The 23,172-nt window shown below is 35.5% G+C and overlaps 2 protein-coding genes across 4 annotated transcripts; one reads left to right on the top strand and one right to left on the bottom strand.

The window, feature by feature from the left end:
• Positions 1 to 2,530: 2,530 nt before the first annotated feature.
• Positions 2,531 to 9,160, top strand: LOC114521467 (protein Wnt-5-like). The gene is made up of 5 exons (XM_028541929.1): positions 2,531 to 2,786; positions 4,558 to 4,630; positions 6,048 to 6,316; positions 6,821 to 7,116; positions 7,359 to 9,160. The coding sequence occupies exons 2-5, from the start codon at positions 4,560 to 4,562 to the stop codon at positions 7,830 to 7,832; spliced, it is 1,110 nt and encodes a 369-aa protein (XP_028397730.1). The 5' UTR covers positions 2,531 to 2,786; positions 4,558 to 4,559; the 3' UTR covers positions 7,833 to 9,160.
• A 2,178-nt stretch (positions 9,161 to 11,338) lies between these two features.
• LOC114521580 (protein Wnt-7b-like) lies at positions 11,339 to 22,580 on the bottom strand. Of its 3 annotated transcripts, none has more exons than XM_028542060.1 (5): positions 22,339 to 22,580; positions 18,512 to 18,556; positions 15,497 to 15,726; positions 14,527 to 14,801; positions 11,339 to 12,703 (listed from the first exon to the last, which is right to left on the bottom strand). In XM_028542060.1, exons 1-5 carry the CDS (start codon positions 22,386 to 22,388, stop codon positions 12,218 to 12,220), a joined length of 1,086 nt encoding a protein of 361 aa, XP_028397861.1. In that variant the 5' UTR covers positions 22,389 to 22,580; the 3' UTR covers positions 11,339 to 12,217. The 3 variants fall into 3 exon arrangements, with proteins under 3 accessions (XP_028397861.1, XP_028397863.1, XP_028397862.1); XM_028542062.1 differs by lacking the exon at positions 22,339 to 22,580 and adding an exon at positions 18,694 to 18,768; XM_028542061.1 differs by lacking the exons at positions 18,512 to 18,556; positions 22,339 to 22,580 and adding an exon at positions 15,826 to 15,936.
• Between the last annotated feature and the right edge of the window lie 592 nt (positions 22,581 to 23,172).

Here is a 23,172-nt window from a genome sequence, read left to right on the forward strand (position 1 = left end):
TTGGGGAGACCGTCAAGTCAGGAAGGCGATGAATGTTGAAGGCGGAAGTTTCAATAGGTGTTACCTTTAATACCTTATTACCCTGTATATAGGCGCAACGTCTCAAAACTAATTTCCTGCAGTTTTGGAAAAAATTGAATTAAAATTTCCTTTGCCTATAGACGCTGGTTTTCGTATCCAGGCCTAAACTTCACACTCTTTATAGTATAAAAAATACTCTACAACTGTATTTGATTTGCTTAAAAGAATGTAAGGTGTATTGCAAAATAATTAAGTGAAATTGTTCTGCTATTTATCACTTTTCGACCAACAGCAACTGGGAGTCAAATGGTGTGTAACTTCATCTCATGAAGTACAACGTTGATGAGTTCATCCAATTATACCTCTTATTTCCAAATATTTGTTCTTCTAGAATGATATTTATTCGATTGTGTTTATGTAAGTTATGCTTGAAATTTCAATTTATTTTCTTAATATTTCCATTTCGTTTACTATGAGGGATTTGTAAAGAGATGACTACAGAACGTACACAACGAAAACAATGTACTAAAAAAAGTTAATGCTATTATTCCATTGGATTTTATTTATACCAAAGCCCTTTCCTTTATTGAATCTATTCCACCTTCATCTTTCTCAGGTAATTCATTATAATTACCTCATCGATATGTAGCTGGGTCGATTGAAACATTGTTCCAACTCAATTACAATCCCCTAATATAATCCCGTGATTTATAACTTCACCGTATAAATCCTATACCAATCACAAGTACTTTTCATGTTTTTCAAACTATATGCATGCATGTTAGGTATGAGGATAAGAACGGGGCTATTCCTCTCCACTTAAATTTGTTACGTAATGCGTCTCGCACATCAGCGAATGTGGTGAAAGACTCAAAAAATGAGTTTATATTTTGCTAAGCATACGACGATTTGGATCCGATCATATCTCCCCATTAATCATTTATCAGTTTCCCAAGATGACGTCATGATTCGTTTATTCCTCAAGAGCAACCTGGCGGTATCCAGAGAAACAAAAAAATAAACAATTACGCTTGGGAAAGATAACTCAAAGATATGGAAGGAAAAATAGTTACTAGGCTGCAAAATTACAAATATACATAGTAGACATTCCATGCAATAATAATTATCCAGATCAATACATTCGTGCCGCGTGAAACCGCTCTTTTTAATCGTGTTTTCCTGTGACTTGGCCACCCATATTCGTTGAATTAGTTTATTTAAATGAAAACGTTGGAATGCAACGAATGTCTAACAATGCAAACAAATTTATCAGCAATAATCACAGCTGGATGTAAATAGTCATTCATTAAAATGATATTAAATGCACTTTGACCATATAATGTGTTACTGACAACTTTCGTGGGAAACCAGTTTATTGAATTTAACGTTACCGATGTTCAAAATATGCTCCCTGAATTAAGTTTTGCGGCAAATGCACGATCACAACATTGCATGTTACTCGACTACCATATAAGTCAAAAGAAATTTCTGTCAAAGAACGAATTTTTTCAGCTTAAAAGAATGTCATTTCTGAGTTATGAGAGAACAAGTCATATTTATAATTCAAGCAATTCCATAAATGAAGATAAAAATACCTTTAGGTTTTGTCTGACCTTGATATTTCAGCTGCAGCTGTTATCGCTTCTCTTCGCTGACTCATTGCAATCAGGAAAAATTAATTGCAATTAAAACATGTGGGAATATATGTTCATTAACAAATGATTATCAAGTTTGCTTTGCATTACCATGTAATAGCTAACAATGTGTTCAATTGTTTATGTTCAACAACATACCATTTCTATCACGACTGACGCGTTTCCGCTCATAATCACGCAATATACTTGTACTTCTTTTTCAAATCTTAACTCTAGACTTCGGTGTATAAGACGCATCATCAATGTCATTCTCTCAAGCACATGCTTTATTCAAAGTACTTACACAAAAATGATGAAATATCGGTGAATTCATTTGAGATGGTGAAATTTTGAAGAATATAAGATCGGCTATTCTGTCTTCACATTTCAACTCTATAAGCGGGAGGCCATCTGATATGTTCACCATTTATGGAATTTATCTTACTCTGTTAGAAAAATATGACTTCTTAATTTTCACACCGCATGTAAATGATTGGAAACCAGTAATACACTCTTTAAACCTTCCGGAAATCTTCGTGTCTAAGGTGCATGAAAATCAGTGAACAACTTATAAAAAGTAATAATCCCTAGAAAATTGCGTGGAACTTTATTTGAGAAGCAATACAGTTAGCAGACAGATCAAGTGTGCTCTGACTGTTCAGTCTCACTCGACACGATAGGCACGAAATACTCAAAAGATTTATCAGTGTCTGGGAACACAATTATAAATCAAAATCACAGTGTTCATTATGAACCTATCAGTGGTCCAATGAGTGTTCAAATACAACAATTTTTTAAAAAGAAGCATTGGGGGAAACATCACGTTTATTGGAAGAAGCTATTTTAGCGTGTTCATTATTTATAGTCTTATCATATTCATCTGTAAGAAGTGATCTGGTAATTCGAGCTCCGTCAGTAAAATGGAAGGGATATTTCAACACATATAATTAATAAAAGCTCCCGACGGCTTTTAGCCAGGATATTTGCTCCAATAAAAGCGACCAACATTTGCTACTCGGCAAGTTCGCTGAAGAAGTTCAAGCCGTGCGAAGCAAGAAGGAACGGTCGTCGTCTTTTTAAGCCAAACAACTCGACTTTATTGAAGTGTATTCAGTCATCGTTTGCTATAAGGTGAGTAGTACTCGGTGTATTATTTCAATGATTTGGTGGGTTGTTATTGTGTGCGTTGGTGTTCCGGGGTTGACCGTTGAACCGCATATTAAGATTGAAATTTGTTTGTTTAGTTTTCATTATCTAAACAAAGTCAAAGTTATGTCAAATATTATTTCCTATTTGATACAAATCGATAGGCTTACTTTTCGCTATAGAAAATGAACATAGTAATATATACACTGGCACTGCAACTGGGCAATTGTATGTTACGTTGTGTCTCGGTGTAAACAGAAAGACAGTGAACATAATTTATAAACGTTGTTGGGATTGCATGACCTGAACAACGACGACTTGAACAATCCTCATTTCGGGGGGTATTTTGGTAGGCGAATAATGCTAGTAATTATGCCTTATATGTTGCTACTTGCACGTGTGAAAAGCATGTGTGAATACGATTTGTTATCGCACAAGGAGTTTTTGCATTTACCTGACGCAAATTATTCAAATGGTGAAGTGGCGTAAACCACGCGAAAACGCGATAGAAAACAATCCATATAAGTTGTTCGTAATCATGATGAAATACGCTATAGTATCGATCCTAATTTAACAACACACGTTTCTTATCAAATATTTCATAAATGGAAACTTTTCTTAAGATAACATGTTTTAGATGCAAAATATTGTTTTGCTTTAAGATAGATATGCTGCATTTGTTTAGAAATGCTATCTTGACTGCAATCTTAAGGTCTCAATGTATTCATGGGTATTACTTTACAGACGATTTCATTCGAACATATCGACGTTAATGTCGAAAGGTGAACTAAAGCGATTAATTTGCTTAGAATGAAATCAGTAATGCCTGAAACATCTTAGGTGAAAATAAGGAAACTTCAGGCCAGTGAATAGTGTCCTAAAAGGTTAGTAAGGGAGGATTAGTTTTCCTTGTTTACCTTTGAGCTTTAAGATAAATTTATCTTTGCTTAATATGGTAAAAACGTTTTACAAGGTGTTGGATTTGCTCAATTAAACCACGTTTTGAATTTTGAGATTGAAGTATCACTCGTATATGTACAAATACGTAAAATATGCTCTCTTTATAGACGTGTATAATCGCATTTGCACAGCATGGAATGTTATGACAATAGGAGGCCACCGGCACCATTTGAGAATTGTCACAATTAACCGGTTCCCTTTCGGGGTTTAGAAATCTGCATGTAATCGTGATTGTGAACAAATCAACTCGACCTTTTTTTACTCACACTCGCCAGTATATTATGTAACACTTTAAACGTTGATGTTGGGAACTGTGTTAGTATAAAGTCACTTACATGCAGTGCTGCTGTTTTATAATATTGCATGATATCTAACACGATTTAGAAGAGCTGGATAGATAAATTGCCGCGCCGTATACCCACGATAAGCTAAAATTTAATATACATTTGTACATTTACGAATCTATTTGCTAATCCGTCAATAGAGTAACGGATTTATTCAAGAGATATTCCAAATCTTAAAACACTAAGCTAAAATGGTTGGACCGTGTCTTTGTAGTCTTACATAAGTAACTTCAATCACTCCTTCATTTTAACACGTTAGAGAAAGAGTTGCCGCCGCACGATCGGTCGCAAACGGTTAATATCCGGTTTAACCAGACATTCCTGTTATGATCAAATGAAAAACTCCATTTTTTTACATCTTCTGAAGATTCTCGAATGCGATAGTTATCTCATATCATGCAAGACTCCAGCTTCAAGTCCAAATATATTTATTTTGTTGTTATCCGTTACAGATATGATGAAAGCCATGTGTCAATTCTTAATTCTAGTCGTTTTATTACATTTTGGCAAACAGATTGATTCCGCGTAAGTGTTTTAACTCAGAATTTGTATTGATAATAATCTAATAATCGTTTTGATGGAAACTAAACACTTCATAGGAACATAACTTTTACATCATGTGAATGAGGAAATCAAATACGACATGCTCTCATTTTTTCATCAAGGTTGTAATCGATATTTTCAGGTCAAGTAAATATTGCCCCCGCAAAGTTCGTTCTTATTTTGATGCATGTATTATGGTAAAAACAGCTCTGCAGTCCATCTTCACATAATATTCATTTCACAATCTGGGAAGGTACGTGCCCACAGCATGAGAACTGCCCTCGATTTTCCGAACAATTAAGATATATATTTTTCATAAGGTTCGATAGGGTTTCGAGGGAGTTTAATACTGAATTATTTCCGTAACAACATCACGGGATCCGCAGGTTTCTGAGGAGATCAGAAACAAGGATTGGAGAGATGAGGCAGCGAATGAGGAATCTGACATTATTGTAACAAGTCGCGCTAGGTCGAGAAGCAACGATAAGGGGGGGGGGGGTTAGAGAGTAGCGCTAGGGGTAGACGCAACTATAGGAGGGGTCGGATATTGTTGCTTCAAGTCGTGTTAAGAGAGACACTGCAGTAGGATGGGGTCAAACAGTGCTAGGAATCGTCCGATAGGAGTGAAACTGTGGTAAGAGGGGTCAGTGGGGACTAGGAGGGTTCAGAGAATGTTGCTGAAAATCATGTAAGGAATCAAACTATGGTAGGATGGGTCGAACAGTTCCAGGAGTTGCCAGACATTATAGCTTTAGGCAGCTAGAACGATAATTTTTTTTTGGGGGGGGGTTAATCCATATATTCACTGCCCGACAGATTTCTACTGTGAACTATTGAACCTACAAATGAAATCCGTCAGAACTGATCGGAAGAACTGAATATATGAACAAACACCCCCAATTAGCGTCGTGTTAAGAGAGAAACTAGCACAAACTACGGTGCAGGAGTTGCTGCAAAAAACATTATGAGAGGCCTAACTTCCGGGCTAAGGAATGGATGGTCTTTTATCCGTCCAGGTTCGCGTAATATCTTTCGGGTGATCAAACGAGGCGGCGTTGCTTCCCAACGCAACGGTCAAAGATAAAAGCGCATGCGTAACGTAAAGAGGAATGGAGGGGAAAATATTTGAGGAATGTCAATCGAAGGAATAGAGGGGAATGCCGAAACGATACAAATAAACGGGAGAAAAAAAGCGTTTATAATAACAAAGGCTAAGCAGGGATTTAATCCAGGCGTAAGTGGGAGTACTTTGACACCCCTGAAATAAGAAATTATTATTATGATCCATAAACGTCGAATTACACATGGCCGTATTTGAATGAAACGGCATTCAATCATAACATGTTAGTTCATAGGAAGTTTTCAGTGATGTTTACCATGTCTTTATCTTTATCTTTAGATCAGTGGATATGAAAAGAAGCATCATTGGTGGACAAGATGCGGCGTTCTTGCAAAGCGGTCTCAGACTCCGTTCAATCTGTGATACACACAGAGATTTAAGTTCAAGACAACGCGAAATCTGTCGAAAAGATGTGGCCCTCATGGGAAGCACTCTTGAGGGTGCTATGTTGGCAAGGAAAGAATGTAAAAAGCAATTCCAGAACGAACAATGGGATTGTTCGACCATTCCCGAAGACGAAGCGCTTGGCCAAATGCCAAGTAGATACGGTAAGTTATCATTATGAAAAGCTTCCCTGGTCAGTTAAGTTAAAAACACAAAAGCAAACAAAATTAACAATCTGCAAATAATGTAATCAGGGTCACAGATAGAATTATTGGGACCTGTGACAATAGTCTCATTTGGGGGTCCCAAAGAGGGACGATATACTTTCGACAATATATTTTTGTTTCTGCGTGTGTTTTTTTGGAGGGGCCTGCAAACCTTCAGTGGCCCAGGGCGAATCGTCTTTTTTTCGCACCCAACAATATGTGTAATATATATTGAATAGTTGAAATATTGTTTCCGTAGCAACGGCTTTCATAGTTAATCCATAGTTAACAGTTTCTCATCCCCAACGTTCTGTACAATATAACAAAAAACATTATTGATCTTTAGTCCACAATTTTGGTGTTTAATTCCGTAAATGCTCCGTTCATTGAAAATATAGGCCAAAGCCAGGTACTTTTTCATTATATACATGTGATACTTACAGAAGTAATTCTGTTCTTTAGCTACTAAGGAAGCTGCTTTTAACCACGCCTTGGTTGCTGCAGGTATTGTCCACGTAATAGCAAGGAATTGCATGAAAGGAGATTTATCTAGTTGTCATTGCAGTGCAGCAAGAAGACCACAAAATTTAAAAGCAGGATATAGATGGGGAGGATGTGGAGATAACATTCATTATGCCTCAGAGTTTTCCAGGAAGTTTTTGGATGACCCTAGGGTAGAGAAATTGAATGGTAGTACTGACATAAAACTGGCTAAAAAACTTCTCATGGATGATCATAATAACGAAGCTGGAAGACAGGTACTAAAAAGTTCCACTACAGTTCTCAAGCCTCATATGATATCGTCCTATATTCTCGCACACACTTGGTACTGGTATGGTACTGGTACTGGTACTGGTATGGTACTGGTATGGTACTGGTATTGGTACCATCAACATCCCAATTTCTAACAGTTCAACATATATATTAGGAGAAAGTCTTAAATTTTTATATCATCCACAATAATTCAGTATCAATTTATGCATTGCTTACCTATATATAGGCTGTGCTGAAGAACCGTCGACTAGTTTGTAAATGCCACGGCGCCACAAGTCAATGTCCAACTCAAACATGTTGGTATCAGGTATCCGAGTTCCACATAATTGGAGACTTTTTGAAATCGAAATATCTTTCAGCAATTAAAGCAAAACTTGCGAAAAAAAAAGGAAAGAAAGTTTTCTTAAAAGGAAAAAATGATAACGATTTGTCTAACGACAAACATAAACTTGTGTACATTGAAGATTCACCCCCATATTGTTCAATTACGTCACGAAGCTATTATTCAACAACCATTGCTCGTCGTCAATGTAACCCAAGAACATCCGGCGCAGGCAGCTGTAGACATCTTTGCTGTAGACCGGGCCACAACACTCAGAATATAACGAAGGAGAAAGAATGCAACTGCAAATTTGTGTGGTGTTGTGACGTTAAATGCCAAAAATGCAGAGAAAGGGTACAAGTGCACACATGTCGTTAAAAATCTTCGGATGTTTCCAGCAAAGACATTGTTCATCATGCGAATATATATAGGCGTATATATATACATTGAACTACGTACGTATGAGCGAAGTGTAAAAATGAATCGTAAAATGGATTTTATCGCCTCTATGTAGTCTAAACTTCACTGAACTTCACGTTAAAAACGAAAATCATTATACATGTAGACATGTTCCAAAGACAAACTTTTTGGTACTAGTTGCAGCATATAACAAACTCTATCCTCCAACCACGTTAGTTTTTTTGTTTCAATTCTTATACGGCAGTTAATTCAAGTCAGGTACTTTCGAAATCCGGCGTACAAGAAACTAGTGTACCCACCCCCCGTGCTCTCAGGTTTTAAGGTTGTTGATTTGTTCTGTAACGAGTCCAGAACCTTTTTCGTAAAACCAATTTTTCACAACACGATTTGCTGTTCCTCGTGCATCTTGCACGTTGGTAAACTTTTGCGACAACCCTCATTGAATTATTTTTAAAGAATTTGGTTCTCATCAATATTTTTTCAAAGAAAGGCTTTCATTTTTAACATGAATATTTTCTAAATTACTTGTCAGTACAATTGAGTCACAGTTTCATTCTGACCACTTACTAAGACTGATTATACTAATCAATATACATGCATAATTAGCTCTTTCCAACTTCAGGATAGATAACGTCTTTTAAAAGTTTTGTTATATTTACAACGCTTTGAGCTACTTTTGAAACACAACTTATAGAGATATCGCAATAGTATTATGCATGGTATGGCTAAAAAGAATGCACATAAATATCAAATAATGGCATGCAGCATTTGTGAAATTAGCCAATGTAAATATTATTGATAGATATACAAAAAATTATACAAAGCGTAATAATATATCACATTTACATAGGCTGACTATATTATATACAAAATTCCACCTTTCACAAATCCATAATGTTTTGCATCGTAATTATATACGGCTATATATTAGATACATTTCACGTTGGTAATTGTAAAAGCCTTGGAAACGAAAATATCTTAGAAGTTCTTATGTCACGCAGTTTTACACAGCCGGCTGTTTGAAATTGTATGACGCAAGATCATGTTGGGTGTAGATACAAAGTAGTGAGACGTCACAGAAACTCGATTGTCCATTCGTAAGTAAACTATTATACGAAATCGGATGCCATTCTTGGTGGCCACTTCCAAACTTTTTTTGAAAACAATTTGATGCCTTTCTTATTTTATTTCAATACTGATAGCTATTAAGATTCAAATAAGACTTTTAGTAATTGCTTATTTTAAACTATAGTTTGTATATTATTTACAATTATATTATATAAAAAATGTAACTTTATATAAATACTAGTAATAATAGTTGATGTATACAAATATGACAGTTGTGATGCGTTCAATTCAGTTCATAAGTTCGAAATTTAAGCCATCTAAAGGAGGCGGGAAATGCATGGTTCAGACTGGGTAGAAACATCTTTCAGTTTCAGTCAGATATATGGTCTTGTTTGGTATATTTGAGATCCTTCTCTATACCATAGGCGATTTTGATCTGTAGTCTGTATATCCTCAACCCGACCATAAATAAACTTACGTAGAATACTATTCGCACAATCAAAAATCATCGCTTTGCGATTTTCAGCAAGTTTTTCACCCGTCAGTACTTGAAATTCTTTGAAAATATTGTTGTTTCTTTTTTGTCAATTTTTCCTAAGAAGGCTATAGACGTCAGTTGACTTCGATGTCGAAGATCCTTCATCCTTGGGACAAAACGTCGAGAAGTTTTGAAAAATTTTTAATCATATATCAACTAACAAGAGAAATCTTTTTCAGTCTCATTTTTAAATTATCTGGATCACACATTTTCTTCAGGGAAAAAAGTTGCTAACAAATAGATACTTTTTGAATTTAGCTGGAATAACTGCATGCAATTAAAAATAATTGGTGGAATTATTAGTTAGTTGGTCTTGTCAGTTGAGTTCAACTCTTGCAATCATTTTGTAAAACTCTAGAGACTATATTTCAGTCATCCCTGGGGTAACCCCTCCCGCACTTTCACATTTCCCCCACTCATATCGTATATAAATTGGGTATGTTATTTTCTAATTCAAATGATATATAGTCAGGGATGTTATTTTTATTTACGCCTCGTTTTGATATATTTTGCTCGTATTTGCTGGTTGAATGACATGTTTATCATTATTGAGGTTTCTCCTTATCCTGACTGCTCGATAGAGAAGATAAATTAACACTAACACACACAGACAGCAAACAAAGAACATTGGTTTTAGAGTCATTTCCAGCAACCGACGACGATTATTATTTCTGTCACTTGAGTTCCAAAATGATTTAATTTGCATGAAACGTAGAAAGATCCCAGGCTTTGTATTGTTTTTCGCATGCTTCACCGATAGCTTGCTCTCGTGTAACTTCGATGAATTATCCGTGATATTCAAAACATTGGTATTTTTCGCCATATTTTGTCCTCCCTGCAGCGGCGGAGCCATCATTATAAAATCGATATTAGGAGCTCTGGAAAGAGAGTTGTATTTTCTGGTTTTAACAACAGGTTTTTCTTTCATTTCACTTGCGTAGCATAAAGACATCCACAATGATGAAACCAAGTAAAGTAGGGCGAGTAAAATCATATCTGTATTTTCTCAACAGAAACCATGTAAAATAAAACACAATTTTTATTTCAAAATGGGACTAAATGTCACATAGGAAGTCTTATTCCCGTTTCGTTATCATTAAATATACAGGGAATTCATGGCCTGGTCACAGACAATAGCCATGTTGACGACATCACTCATGTTTTGTTTCTACCAGTGATATGACAATATTGTTAGCGGGTAGTTAAATTCATTTGCTTGCTATATCTTCCATCGAACACAGGGACCGCGGAGGGGGGGGGGGCTGGGGGGCTTTAGCCCCCCCAATAATTTTCTAAATACATTTGATTCCTTTATAGCGATTTTTATATGGCCGTAATAATACGAATAAAAACTCCTCATAGTAAGTTGTGTAATCATAATTATGTGTTCACTATCCGTGTCGGTGAACAATGTTTTCATTGAAGTGTTTACAAGAAAAATCTAAATAGATAAGTATGGACCCGCCCCCGAGGGTTCACTCTTTCGGCTTCGCTAGCCCCCCCCAATCCAAAAACTGCTCCGCGGTCCCTGGAACAGCAGGTCAAGTTAGTTTAATCGACATTATACTTTTTGCTGGAATATTGTAGGCTAAAATTGATATATAATCGCTTGAGATAGGAAGTTTGTTATTTGAAAATAATATTTTTGTTTCAAATCGTCGTTTGTTTACGGGTTATTCCTCTGTAGAGCAAAAAAACTGAAAACGTATATTATATGTGCTTAAAACCGTAAGAGTAAGTTTTCATAGTTGCTTTGTCATCTTGAGGAGAGAGTGGAAAAGTTCGAGTCGACCTCACATACTCAATTTAATAAGGTTTGGACAACTGGTTATAAATCTGCTAAATACTATGTCTACGATTCCAAACTATAATCATTTATAAAATATAAAAATGTTGAATATATTTTAACACATTTACACAATTTAAAAAACCAATTTTTTGGCTCAACTATATATTTACAAATTAATATATTATAAAATAAACTACTTTATGCTCAGGAAGGTAAGAGTCAAGAGGAACATTCTGTTCATCTCGGCTGTTAACTAAAATGTTACCTCGGAACTGACGTTCTAATATTCTATTGGCTAGTATAGGTCAGTTCAGGTATGTCTTCACTTCTAATCCTGCGAATACTACTTTGAGTATAACAATAAAATGCTTTTAATAATCAGTGAATAAATAAGTTCTACGCTACTTCCCAATGCATGGCATTGTCGTAATTTAAAGTATACAAATACTGGATCATCATCTAGGCTAAAAAAGAGACATATTCACATGCATATACGAATTGCCGAGTATTGCTGATATTAGGAAGCCATCTTCAAATCGCATTAACGTCAGACTTAAAGCATATGGCCTATTTTTGGTGAAAACAATCCATTTTGGTGTGACTAAGGGGGGGGAGGGGGTGCAGTTTACCAGTACACCTATAAGTAACTCAGTTCAAAATTACAAGCCTAGCAACGAATTATTCGCACTAAAATATCCTTCAAATAAAAGTTTATGCAGACAACTAATTGTTTCGGACAAGTAGCCATATAGTTTAAAAAGGGACAGCCATGCATGAAGGGTATTGTTGCGAGGTTTTTTAGTCCTAAAATCCGGCTGCGACCTGCCCGATGTCAGAATTCATACTCGTTCGTGGACTGTTAATGCGCAAGACGCTACCTTTTTTGTACTGCCAAATAATCACCAAAATTTTTGCCTTACAAGCTATGACTTACACATAGGGTATTGTTTATTTACAAACAGTCTGTTCTTGCCTTGTTTTACAAGTTTGACACTTCACTTCACAACACCAATGAAATCGACATTTGCATTGTTTTTTGGCAATGAAAACAATCGTATTGTGGCCCCGACCACAACACAATTCGCCACAACCATGGGATTCGTTGGACGTCTCATCACAAACTCTTCCTCTTGTGCCTGCAACTCCTTTATCTTTTATCGGGTCACAGTATGTTGGGGATCTATCCAAATACACAAGCTTATCTATAGGTGGTTTAACAAAGCGAGTGTCAGGAAGAATTAGGGTCTTTGGAACGTTTCCTTCTTGGGAAAGGATATACGCTGGCTCAACTCGAATTACGTCTTTATATTTGTTTTTGAGAAGACGTCCAACTCGTTCAAACTTTGAGGAAAGTGTTTCCCAACATGTTTTTGAGGAACATGATCCGCTTGCTCCGTGGCAGTTGCAGCGCTGACCCACACTTCTAAGAACAGCCTAAAGCAATTTTTTTATATCATATTAAATTTTTTATACCATAGATATCATATGTAATTTTTTCTAACAATATATATTTTCGATTTTCACATGAAAAAAACGATGATCTGGGTGACACAAATTTCTCGGAGCAATGCTATACAACGTTCCCTGTATACAATACGTCTCTCGTTTGGACACCAAATGAAAGTACATTGTAATAATTTAAAACTAGTGATTCCAATTTCCAAAGAAATTTGAGATAAAGAAAAATTGGAAATGTTCATTATTGATCAACTTGTTTTATCATGCATGTATATTTATGCCTATAAATATTGCGGTATTGATTCTTTTATAGCTTGTGCATGTGCTTTCACAAGGCGGCAAAAGACCAACGCATTAGGTCGGTAACATTTTTTATTACCTGGTATGTGGCCACTATGATAAGACAAAGGCTTTTTTTATTAATTGTATCTCACCGCATGCACGATAACTACAGGCACTATGGTTTGCATCATATAAGCGACAATATGTCTACACTGCTTGAAAAGATCTGTCGGTTCATCAAAAAACGAACCATGGAGGATTACGTACGTCGTGATCTACATCTTTTTAAACAAACTGTCTTTTAAAATGTTTTTTCTTTGGAGATTTTTTTCAAACGAAAATACGTGTTTTCATACATAATACTTTCCTGAAAGGAATCAATGTAGTTCATTGGTACCATAGCAAGTGTTAATAAACAGCGCTGTATGATGCCCATATAATAAACAGCACTGTATGACTGCAATATTTGTTGCTTTACTTACACCAATCAGTACGAATAAACAAAGCCAACTTCTAATGTGTTTAATTATGGCAGAAATCGGTTAAATTCTATGAATTGACTACTTGAGTCTTGAGTGAAATTAACGTTAACTCGGCCAATTGCATGTGGTAATATATTTTCTTGGTAATTTTATATCTTATCATAGACTAGTTTTTGTTTCGTTTTTGCCCACAAGAAATTTACATGTAGCCAAGTTTAATGACGCAATTCCCTAACCTGTTAACCCATAACCCATTTATATCAATTGGGTTGCAAAGATTTTCTTTTTGTAAATTCATGGTAAATTTATTTTTCTCTTCAGTATTAAAAGATAAGTTGAAATTAATGATATAGATACCCATCAAGTATATCATGACTCAGACCTTGCTCATTGTTTGAATGGGAACTCAATTCATCTCTAGTCAAACATTCACCTTGCATGACATACTGAAGCCAAAGGCTATCAAAGCAGATTGCTGGCATGAATTAAGACATTTCATTAGTGAAAGGTAGGGCCTACGCTTGGAATTTCACAAAAAAAGGTAAATCTATAAAGCAAACGCTAGGAAGCTTTCGCAGTTTACCCTCCGAATTAAAATTGATCAGTAATTTTGAAACTTTTTAATCTTCGGTTAAACACGAGTCAGATATTATGCGAGACACGACTTAATTGCTATTATGTCGCTAACAATACTTTCCTGTCGGCAAAAAACATATTAAGCCTTTAAAGTTCAGCCTGTAAATAGCTATGATAGAAATATATATCTCTTAATACCTGTTCTTAAAAGCTCTAGATTACACATTGGCTTAACAGAAACCACCTTCAGACAACTTAATGAACAAGAAATTCTACGATATTCTATACAAGCAGTAAAAACAAATTTCTTAAACCTGGAGCAATGCTAAAGCCTCTCTTTGAACTTACTAAGACAATGGTCGGTGCTATGAAATTACTAATTATTATTTAGTCGGTATGCTTATGATTTTAAATTAATAACACTATATTATAAACACAATCGATGAGTATTCTTCATACCTGACGCCCTGCCTCTCTGTTGTGCTTCACTTGAAGTTCATATTTATTCCTAATCAAGCCACTGGGTCCATCTAAAAAGCGTTTGGAGACGTCAATGCCATGTGCGATGTTATTAGTACATCCTGCGCTGTCCCAAATTTCCTGAGTTGTTCTGCGTCTTTTACTCTCCGCACAAACACAACCTGTGATGTTATTTTTTGCGCAAGCTGATGTCACTGAGTGAGCAACTGCAGCAGACACGATTGCATTCAGGAATGCCGCTTCTTGCGTACCCTCTGGAGGAAACAAATAAATACACACATATTTAGAATATTCGGCAACTTTAACATCGATGAGTTTGAATCGTTATTTTTATACGGATCAGATTTCGGAATATAATTAGAAGCGAAATTTATACGAAAGGCCCGAACATGTTTTCAGTTAGCGCTCAACATTCGTGCACAAATTCTTCTCTATAAAAGAGTCATTCCATGAAAAAATATTTCCAACGTGAAAAATAATTGTAGTGCTTAACACTACAGGCAGCAATATGACGGTTTAGAATTTCAATGTTGAGCAATTGATGGTTGTGACTTGTGTCTTCATTTTTACTTGTTTATATGCGAAGTGAAGAAGCTTTTCCCTTATAATTGACCTTGGGTATATACAGTAAACTATATCTTTAATCTACGCACTTCTGTATACACTACCACGAAATGTTATTAATAACCGATCTCTGATTAGGGATAATTATATCCTAGATAATTGGTTTAAATTTCCTCGCGAGTTTGCCCACCACAGCACGATTAACAATTTCACATTAGGCTAAAATCTAAAGGTAATACGATTATTATGAAAAGCGGTTAACTGAGTACGTACGAAGATATTAGCACGGACAGTGATAGTGTGTGAACATGCACGATAAAGTGAAATCAAGGACTTGTTAATAGGATCAAGTTATTCTATTCCAAACAAATAATTGAAAACTTACGAACAGCTCTCTTTTGGCCAAAACTCGTAAATTCACGATAACTTGAAGTGCAGTTCCATCTGTGACCAGCAAACTGCCTTTCGCATTCTCGTAATCCTGTTTGAATGCCATTCACAATCTCAGCCGTAACACGCGGGTATTTCATACAAAAATTGGTTTGCTCCGGGGTAAAATCGTCGAACACTTTACACACCATCTCCGCACTGAAGGTTGGTGACGGTCGGCTTACACTTAAAAGAATGAAAACGTTATTAAAAAGTTATTTGTACATTACTATTAGATTTCATTGTAAAAATAGTTTTGTAACTCTTAACCAGGAAAAGACATACAACATGTCTGATTTAGCCTCCAATCCTGCATAAAGAGCAATGAAAGGGATGATAAATGAGAACATCATAATTTAGCTGACTCTTCAATGTTCCTGCAATTGTCCTGTCGGTATACAGTCCTACGCAGATTAACTGAACTTGATTATTTTTCAACAATGTGACTTGTTCAATGCCGCTCTGTTTGGTGTCGAATTCAATTAAGAAAGTTTTCAATATTCTTTTTGTTTAATTCATATACGTGATTGGCTCAATCGCTTTCTTAAATCAATCCTTTATCTCCTCGGTTAAAGCCATTCCCCCACGCTAAGTCACACAATGTACAAGCTTCTGGCGGTCTATTGCTTATATTCATTATTTCCTGACTCAATTTGAAAAACGTGTTGCTCAATTATGTGGTTAAAAAGAAACTGACAAACCCTTTCCCGTTTTCTTGTGGCTGTAAATGTCCCTCGACTTTCCCTTTTTAATTTTTATCTTTGATACAAGTTGTGAAAAATTAATTAGAAAAATAAACAAGAATTCAAACAAGTTTTTAGGATCGATTCTTTTCCTTTTCACGTCCAAGTATTAGAATAGAAATACTAATCATCATGCATGCTTTGTAAAGTCTGTCCTTTCTTGTTTAGTGTCAATTTAACATTTCTGGTTTGTTGAATCTTTTCATTCTAAAATCACGTTAGATTTAGATGCAGTTAGACAGACCTTTGTTACACACGCGTCTTATAGCCATGCATTATGCATTGTTTTTTAAAGTTTATAAAACATGATTTCGATATATTTTTATACAATTTATTTGATAAGAGGAACTTGGCAGCATGTATGATGTATATGAAAGGACCAAATTGATAGCCTTCCTCGTATTAACGAGTTTCCTCGGTATATATTCACGAGAAGTTAAAAAAGTTTATTAAATGACTAATTAAATTCTGATATTTAGGAAGTATAAATAATTTCTCTTTGGCCTGATTCATTTTAAATACAAGTAAAACAGCTGATGATTTTGTAGTCATCTCTGATATATGACACAAGTTCTCTACTTCGATTCTTATATCATTGCAAATATATAATACGTCAATTTAAATTGATATTGATAACGTAATCTGTGTGTATATAAATCAGCCACACCCTTTATACCTATTGTAAACACCAAGCACACTTTGCGATGAAAATATCACAAAAAATCCTGGGAAATAAGTTGAGAAGCCAACTTATGTTACATCAGTTGCCCGTTTTCAAGAGAGGATAATATGCAGCAAAGGAAACAATAAACTTAAAACATTATCACAATAAGTTGCGAGACATCGTGATAATTATAATCGATGGAGTTGAAGTGATTATGTCAATATCACAGTCAGTAGCTTCATAAATCTGACATCATATTTATTTTCCCCACCCATATTGGCGAGGAAAATATGTGTGGGCGATTTTTGCCAATATGTTTGCACAACCTCTTCCACAAATAAACAGTCACGCAAATGAAAGGGCATAGTCATATCACATGCTATCTTTAGACGAATCTAGAAAAATGTTGAATATAGTAAAAAGCTTCAATAGTAAGATTTACAAGTTTACAGCGCTTCATTAAAACATTTTACTGACACTTATAGACCATAGACGTCGCAGGATTTATACTGTTAAGTAACATAAGGACAAAATTTGCGAGAGTTCCTAATTTTATCAAAGTCTCCTGCTAGTGGTGACAATCTATCGGCTAATTTTCTGTCACATCTTGCCTGCATGGTAGGGAATAAATGTCCGTTGGCATAACCATTAATATGACATACGAATTCGTTTTTCAATTTTACGAATTATAATTTTCAACCATGGTGGTCATGTAGTAATGGGTTTACTAAAAAGCTTTCGTATGATATAGTAAACTATATATTATGAAAAGTTAATCATTTCGTAAAACTTCTTCTCTTTTCACGTATATTTGCAATTAATAAAAATGTGGTTATATTCGGGATAGATTATATATGAATAAATCGCTCTAATTATATCTCTAATCTGAAGAGGATTGCAAAGAGTACTGGTATTTAGAAGTATTTATAGCCTATTCATCAGATGCTTGAAGTGGTTATTTTGAATGTTCACATCAGCAAATGATTTGGCGGTATAATCTCAGGATCACAACATAAGGCTATAGAGAATTTCCTGTTAGATAAAATTAATTTGGGATCACCGCAATTATATAATTTAGGGAAAAGAAAAACCATATGTGTTTTCTACACACACGCATTACAAACCTGGCAAGTCAGCTGATTTCGTCCTGATCGAAAAATATTGAAATTTTGTGATATAAGTCCTGACTTTATTGTTTACGAGTTGTCCCGTCGCGTTTAGTTGCATGTTTATACAATTAAGGAAACGTGACTCATGCATGCGCAGATAATATAGTGCAAGTATACTTAAGCTGAAAGGCTGACCTGAGCCGCTGAGATGTAGTTTGCCAAGTTTATATGAGTAACAGCATGAACCCCGGTCAAGTTTATTGCTAGCTAGCAAATTTGATTGGTTTATAACGTTTATGGGTTTTGCAGTGCCCCTTCTCACGTCCACACGCGCCTTAATTCCCGGCGGTTTCAATTCCTTTTCCTTAAGTTTGATTTGATTATCCGCAACGCAAGTGCAAGAAAATTTAAGCATGATACTGCAAATACAAAGTACAAATGAAGCGTTTAATTACCTACTCACTTGCCTACTTCTGATATTCACTGCTTGGTCTTCTCCACTGTAAATATAAAAATACATAAGTAACATAACTGAGATATTTTCGTCCTACTGAACAACATGTTTGCCCAGAAATCGTTTGTGTAACACTGGATAGTTTGAATTTGGATAAGAAAATAACATAAGGCATATTTTTACAGAAGGAAATAAAATAAAGGATTTAAGAGTTTTGCAAAATCATTTCCGTCGTAACAGTAGTTGCTGCGTTTCTCTCTCAAATCTATCATTGATATGTTATTAAATTTATTATGCGGTTTCATCCAAAATGAGAAACAATCCCTGACCCTATTTCCGTAAACAACGCTAAAATCTCTTTGTTCATTTAAGAAATAATGAGTCAAAGAGCAATGTCGATTATTCATTTTTAGTGTCGATGATAGATGATGTTAGTAGTGTAACAATTAACTTGAAATTGTGTTTGCGAAATTTCCGCTCCCGTGAATTGCGTTCATGTTGTCTGGAAATTTCTTTTAGTTTTTACAACGTCAGGCGGGGACATGGGGAAAGACGGCGCCGTGCATGATCTCCTATTATTCATCTGTTTTGCTCTTCTCTTCCAACATGAGAAAATTCTACTTACTATAGCGCATGTTACTATATATTTTAAACAGAACATAATTGGATACATGGTTTGTGATGACTTGCAATTTTTTATTCGATCTCTTGTTTCGATCAATTTGAACGAGTGTCGAGCGAATTCGTTCCGAATACTACGATTTTTTAGTGCCCATAATACGATGCTCGCGACGCAATATCGCCATCAGATACATCAAAAGAAGAAAATCTCAAATAAACTGAAAACAGGATGCTTTATTTAGAAGCCCTTAGAAAAAACATTTATTTATAACTTGCTTCAAGATGGCATTCTCTTTAGCGATCATTAGATGCCTATAGCTTCAGGTGGCGACACTGATAATTGCAACTTGTTCCAAACACCCTTGTGTCAGTTGTGATAATTTGGTAACAACTTTGGCCTGGGGCTGAGTGCTTCGTTTCAAAAATAATAGACCTTGACGCAAGGTGACTGTCATAGCGAATATTGCCGAGAATTTACTCACAATGGAAATTCCTTTAGTACAAAAAACCCGAAAAATTCGATATGGAAAGTGAAGTGTTCAATGAATTCAAAAACTTTCATTTCAGTTTAGGAAATTTTTGAACACTGAAGTCATAAGAGTGTTTGTTTAAAATCATTAGAGAAAAAATCTCAATAGGCTATTATGTCTTGGCCAAGTTCTAGACAAAAAAAACTAAGTTGACTTGTGCGGTAAGTTTAGATAAGTTCTCGTTATATCTTTAGGATATTCTATTTACCAACGCCAACCATTTTACAAATAACCTCCTCTGCAGAGGATTCCTTATCAAAAACTATGGTTAGAAAAGAAATGAATAAGGAAACCGCTGTGTGGCGAGAAAATAATCAACCTACGCCCAACCAAAACCAAGTTTTGCCCACGCCTTACTACTAAACACACCCTTGTTTGGACAGTCATTCTGAGACTCCTATTAGAGCTAGTGTTGTAGAGTTGACAACAAACAGTAGGGGAACATTTGTGAGACACGTGAGAGGACATTATTTCGCCTTGTATGAAGTATCATTTCGTCAAAGCTCAATCACTCCTCAGTAACCACGACCATCTTGTGATAAGAACACTAATCTCCTTCTGACATTTGCGGTGGAAAATACGATAAAGAATAATTAATACAAGCATATGTTACAAAATACTAATTAAGTATATCACATGAAACAGTACCCAGCTGATTTTACTACATGTAGACTACGTCAAAAGGTGACTTTATTAAAACTTGGTGATATTCTATAATAATAAAAACATTATTTTTCATCGAAAGGATAGATTACAAATCCTATAGCCCTTACTGTAAAGTATTGGTGAAAGACAGTTATTATGTGTAATTTACTCAGTCTTCAATCTACATGCATTCAACATCAATGAACGCAAGCTTCATATCCTCACCAGAACACGGGGGGAACCGAACGGGTAGGAGGTATGATGTTACCCAAACCCTAGGTGTGTATGAGGCGAGTTTCGGCCCCAACTTCTGCATGATTATCGACATTTTCAGGAACATCAGAGTGCTCCTTATTCTCTTTACCTTTCGAATAAAGATAATGGTAGAAGCCGGGTAATTCACTAGTGGTGTAATGGTAGAAGGGAAAACTTCAACGGGAGAAGACCTAAGAGCATAATTGCCTATCAATAAATTAAGCTCGAGTACCTGTCCTTAGATGACGGTATTGCTATTATGAGGTTGTTTTTTTAGCCGGAGACATGCAGGATCAAACAACAAGATTATCTATATCTTTAATCCCACGAAACGAAAACATGAAAATAGTGTTGGCAGAGTGGTAAACATCCACGTAGCCTTGTACGGTTGATCTTTCTGTTTCTTAAAAGACTGAATTTGCTTGTTCACATCCATTAGGAAATATATATTCTATCATTTATATGTAACCCGAAGCAGACAAGTTCCATTTGCATATAAAGACAACATTTGATCAGAGGATTAGGAGCCTTCCCTAACTTCCCTCGCGGCTTGGCATGAAGTGGTTTTAATTTTAGAAACAAAATTAGTGTTTAATTATACAGTCCTTTTAGAAAGATCTAAATCAACAGATAATACTCAGGACTGAGCACAGCTGAAGTTTGAAAATTGACAAAATTATGCACCTCACGTAATTGTATCGTTCAATATGTTAAACATATTGATTAATAATCCGTTAATTTTAAGTGGTACGTTTTGCGCTTATTCACTGATGCAAGTGGTACTGTGTTTCCTTCATTTCGGCAGTGCGAGAAACAAGGCCAAGGAGACATTATGTTTCAAGCCAAGCATGTGAGATGTGAGAATACGGCAAATATAAAAAAGCAGTTAGCTATATATATAGCTAGCTATATGTGGGTAGGAAATATTAGGGCGTATCATACTTGATCTATCCCAGTTTTAATAAATACACCCGCCGCTGGAATACATCAAGTTTTAATATACGCTCGGCAAACACTGTAATCACCGCTAGGAGAAGGAAACAATTATAGCAAAATATAATGAATTTCTTGGACTGAGAAGTGTGCTAAATTGCCCAAGGGCAAGACAGCCTGTAGATCATGCGCAGATATAATTAGTTTTGACTATATCGTGGGTATTTGACTATAAATTTCTTTAATTTTGCATGCGCTGCATGACTTCCAGTATCACGTTCATGGAACGTTCGCAACAATACAACAGAAACACATGTACTCACAATACGAAAGATCTCGTTTTAATTAAACGAAATTGCGGAATTCGTAAAATTTTAGGCGTTTTCAAAATCTTTTCTATGTGGTCAGTCATGCAATCAAATTTAAACATTGCATGCTATATAAAATCAAAGCATGGTCATATCTCTGTCTGTGTATTACTCTACTGCTCTATAGCATATTTACACTGCGTTTTCAAAGTTATATGTCATTAGTCAAGTGATTGTTTCCTGTTCAAATTGTACGGCAAAACTAGGAATATCATCACTGCAAATTCAACATTGTATAAAGAGGATTTTTGATATTTTAAACTTTGATTATGGGAGAGTATATATAATACATTCCATATATTACACCTGCTTTTATTATTATCATTTATAAAACGCAATACATGGCATCAACTAAAATCGTAACTCACAGCAATTAAGATAACAATTTGTTAAATGTTTACCATACATCCGGAATATAATATATAATTCGGTACTTGAGCGAATTCAGTTGAGTAGCCTTTTCTTAATAAACTTACCAGACAAATAGGGCAATTACGATCCAAAATACTTGTCGAGTGGCCACCATACTTGGTTTTTGTCAATTCACGAACCCTTCGGATGTTTTCAAAGGCTGTTCTATTGCAAAGATGGTCACTCAAGAACGTTGTCCTAACGCTTTTCTGTTAATAACCCTGAGTAGTTGGTGTTAATGCTGTGAATTTTTACGTTCCGTCCTCTTAATTCAGCAACGTTCTAATGTGTCGCACATATGCGAGACTTTATAATATCCTCTGACTTTCCGTTGAAAAACAAAAATATATAATCAATTCCACATGGTAAATTCATTTAGACAAATCACAATCGCTCGAACAGAAGTTTTCCTGAATGACGCTTATCTCTCTTGAAAATGTGTGAATGAGGAAATAATTAGAAACCTCTTCCTCTCCACTTAAAGAACGCGAAATTCGTTAATGAATTCCGAGATCCATGGAAGGAAGAAGAAATTATGCCGTTGCGTTAATGCATTAAACATAAACACTTGTCAATTAAAACAGTTACAAAAAAATTCAGTTCATTATCCATACGTCGTAACAGAGCTTCGGTGAAAAAATCCAAAGGTGGCAACAGTCGTGTAGTGCGGATAAAATTTTCGGATGTATCAGCGGGTAATATATGATTTAATCCAAGATAATTAAACGTTTTTCATAGTAATGCAACACAATGGAAATACGATAGCAATGCAAAAAAAGATCTACTGTCTCAGTGCATGGTCATGCTGAAATAAGATTGGAAAAAAAATAACGAGATGAAACGCTGACCAATTAAATCTTCTTGTGAGTTGTGTAAACATTGTTGGAGGGGATGAACCT

The sequence above is a fragment of the Dendronephthya gigantea genome, unplaced genomic scaffold (assembly GCF_004324835.1).
Source record: "Dendronephthya gigantea isolate DGI-Jeju-01 unplaced genomic scaffold, DenGig_1.0 000020F, whole genome shotgun sequence".
NCBI classification, from domain to species: Eukaryota; Metazoa; Cnidaria; class Anthozoa; order Malacalcyonacea; family Nephtheidae; genus Dendronephthya; species Dendronephthya gigantea.

Bases quoted from the DNA above. Each gene is read 5' to 3' on its own strand.
- LOC114521467 (XM_028541929.1), top strand. From the start codon at position 4,560: ATGATGAAAGCCATGTGTCAATTCTTAATTCTAGTCGTTTTATTACAT. The intron at 6,317-6,820 runs GTAAGTTATCAT...TCTGTTCTTTAG, and splicing joins CCAAATGCCAAGTAGATACG to CTACTAAGGAAGCTGCTTTT. The intron at 7,117-7,358 runs GTACTAAAAAGT...ACCTATATATAG, and splicing joins ATAACGAAGCTGGAAGACAG to GCTGTGCTGAAGAACCGTCG.
- LOC114521580 (XM_028542060.1), bottom strand. From the start codon at position 22,388: ATGGTGGCCACTCGACAAGTATTTTGGATCGTAATTGCCCTATTTGTC. The intron at 14,802-15,496 runs GTAAGTTTTCAA...TGTTTCCTCCAG, and splicing joins TGGCCAAAAGAGAGCTGTTC to AGGGTACGCAAGAAGCGGCA. The intron at 12,704-14,526 runs GTATGAAGAATA...AAATTGCTTTAG, and splicing joins ACAGAGAGGCAGGGCGTCAG to GCTGTTCTTAGAAGTGTGGG.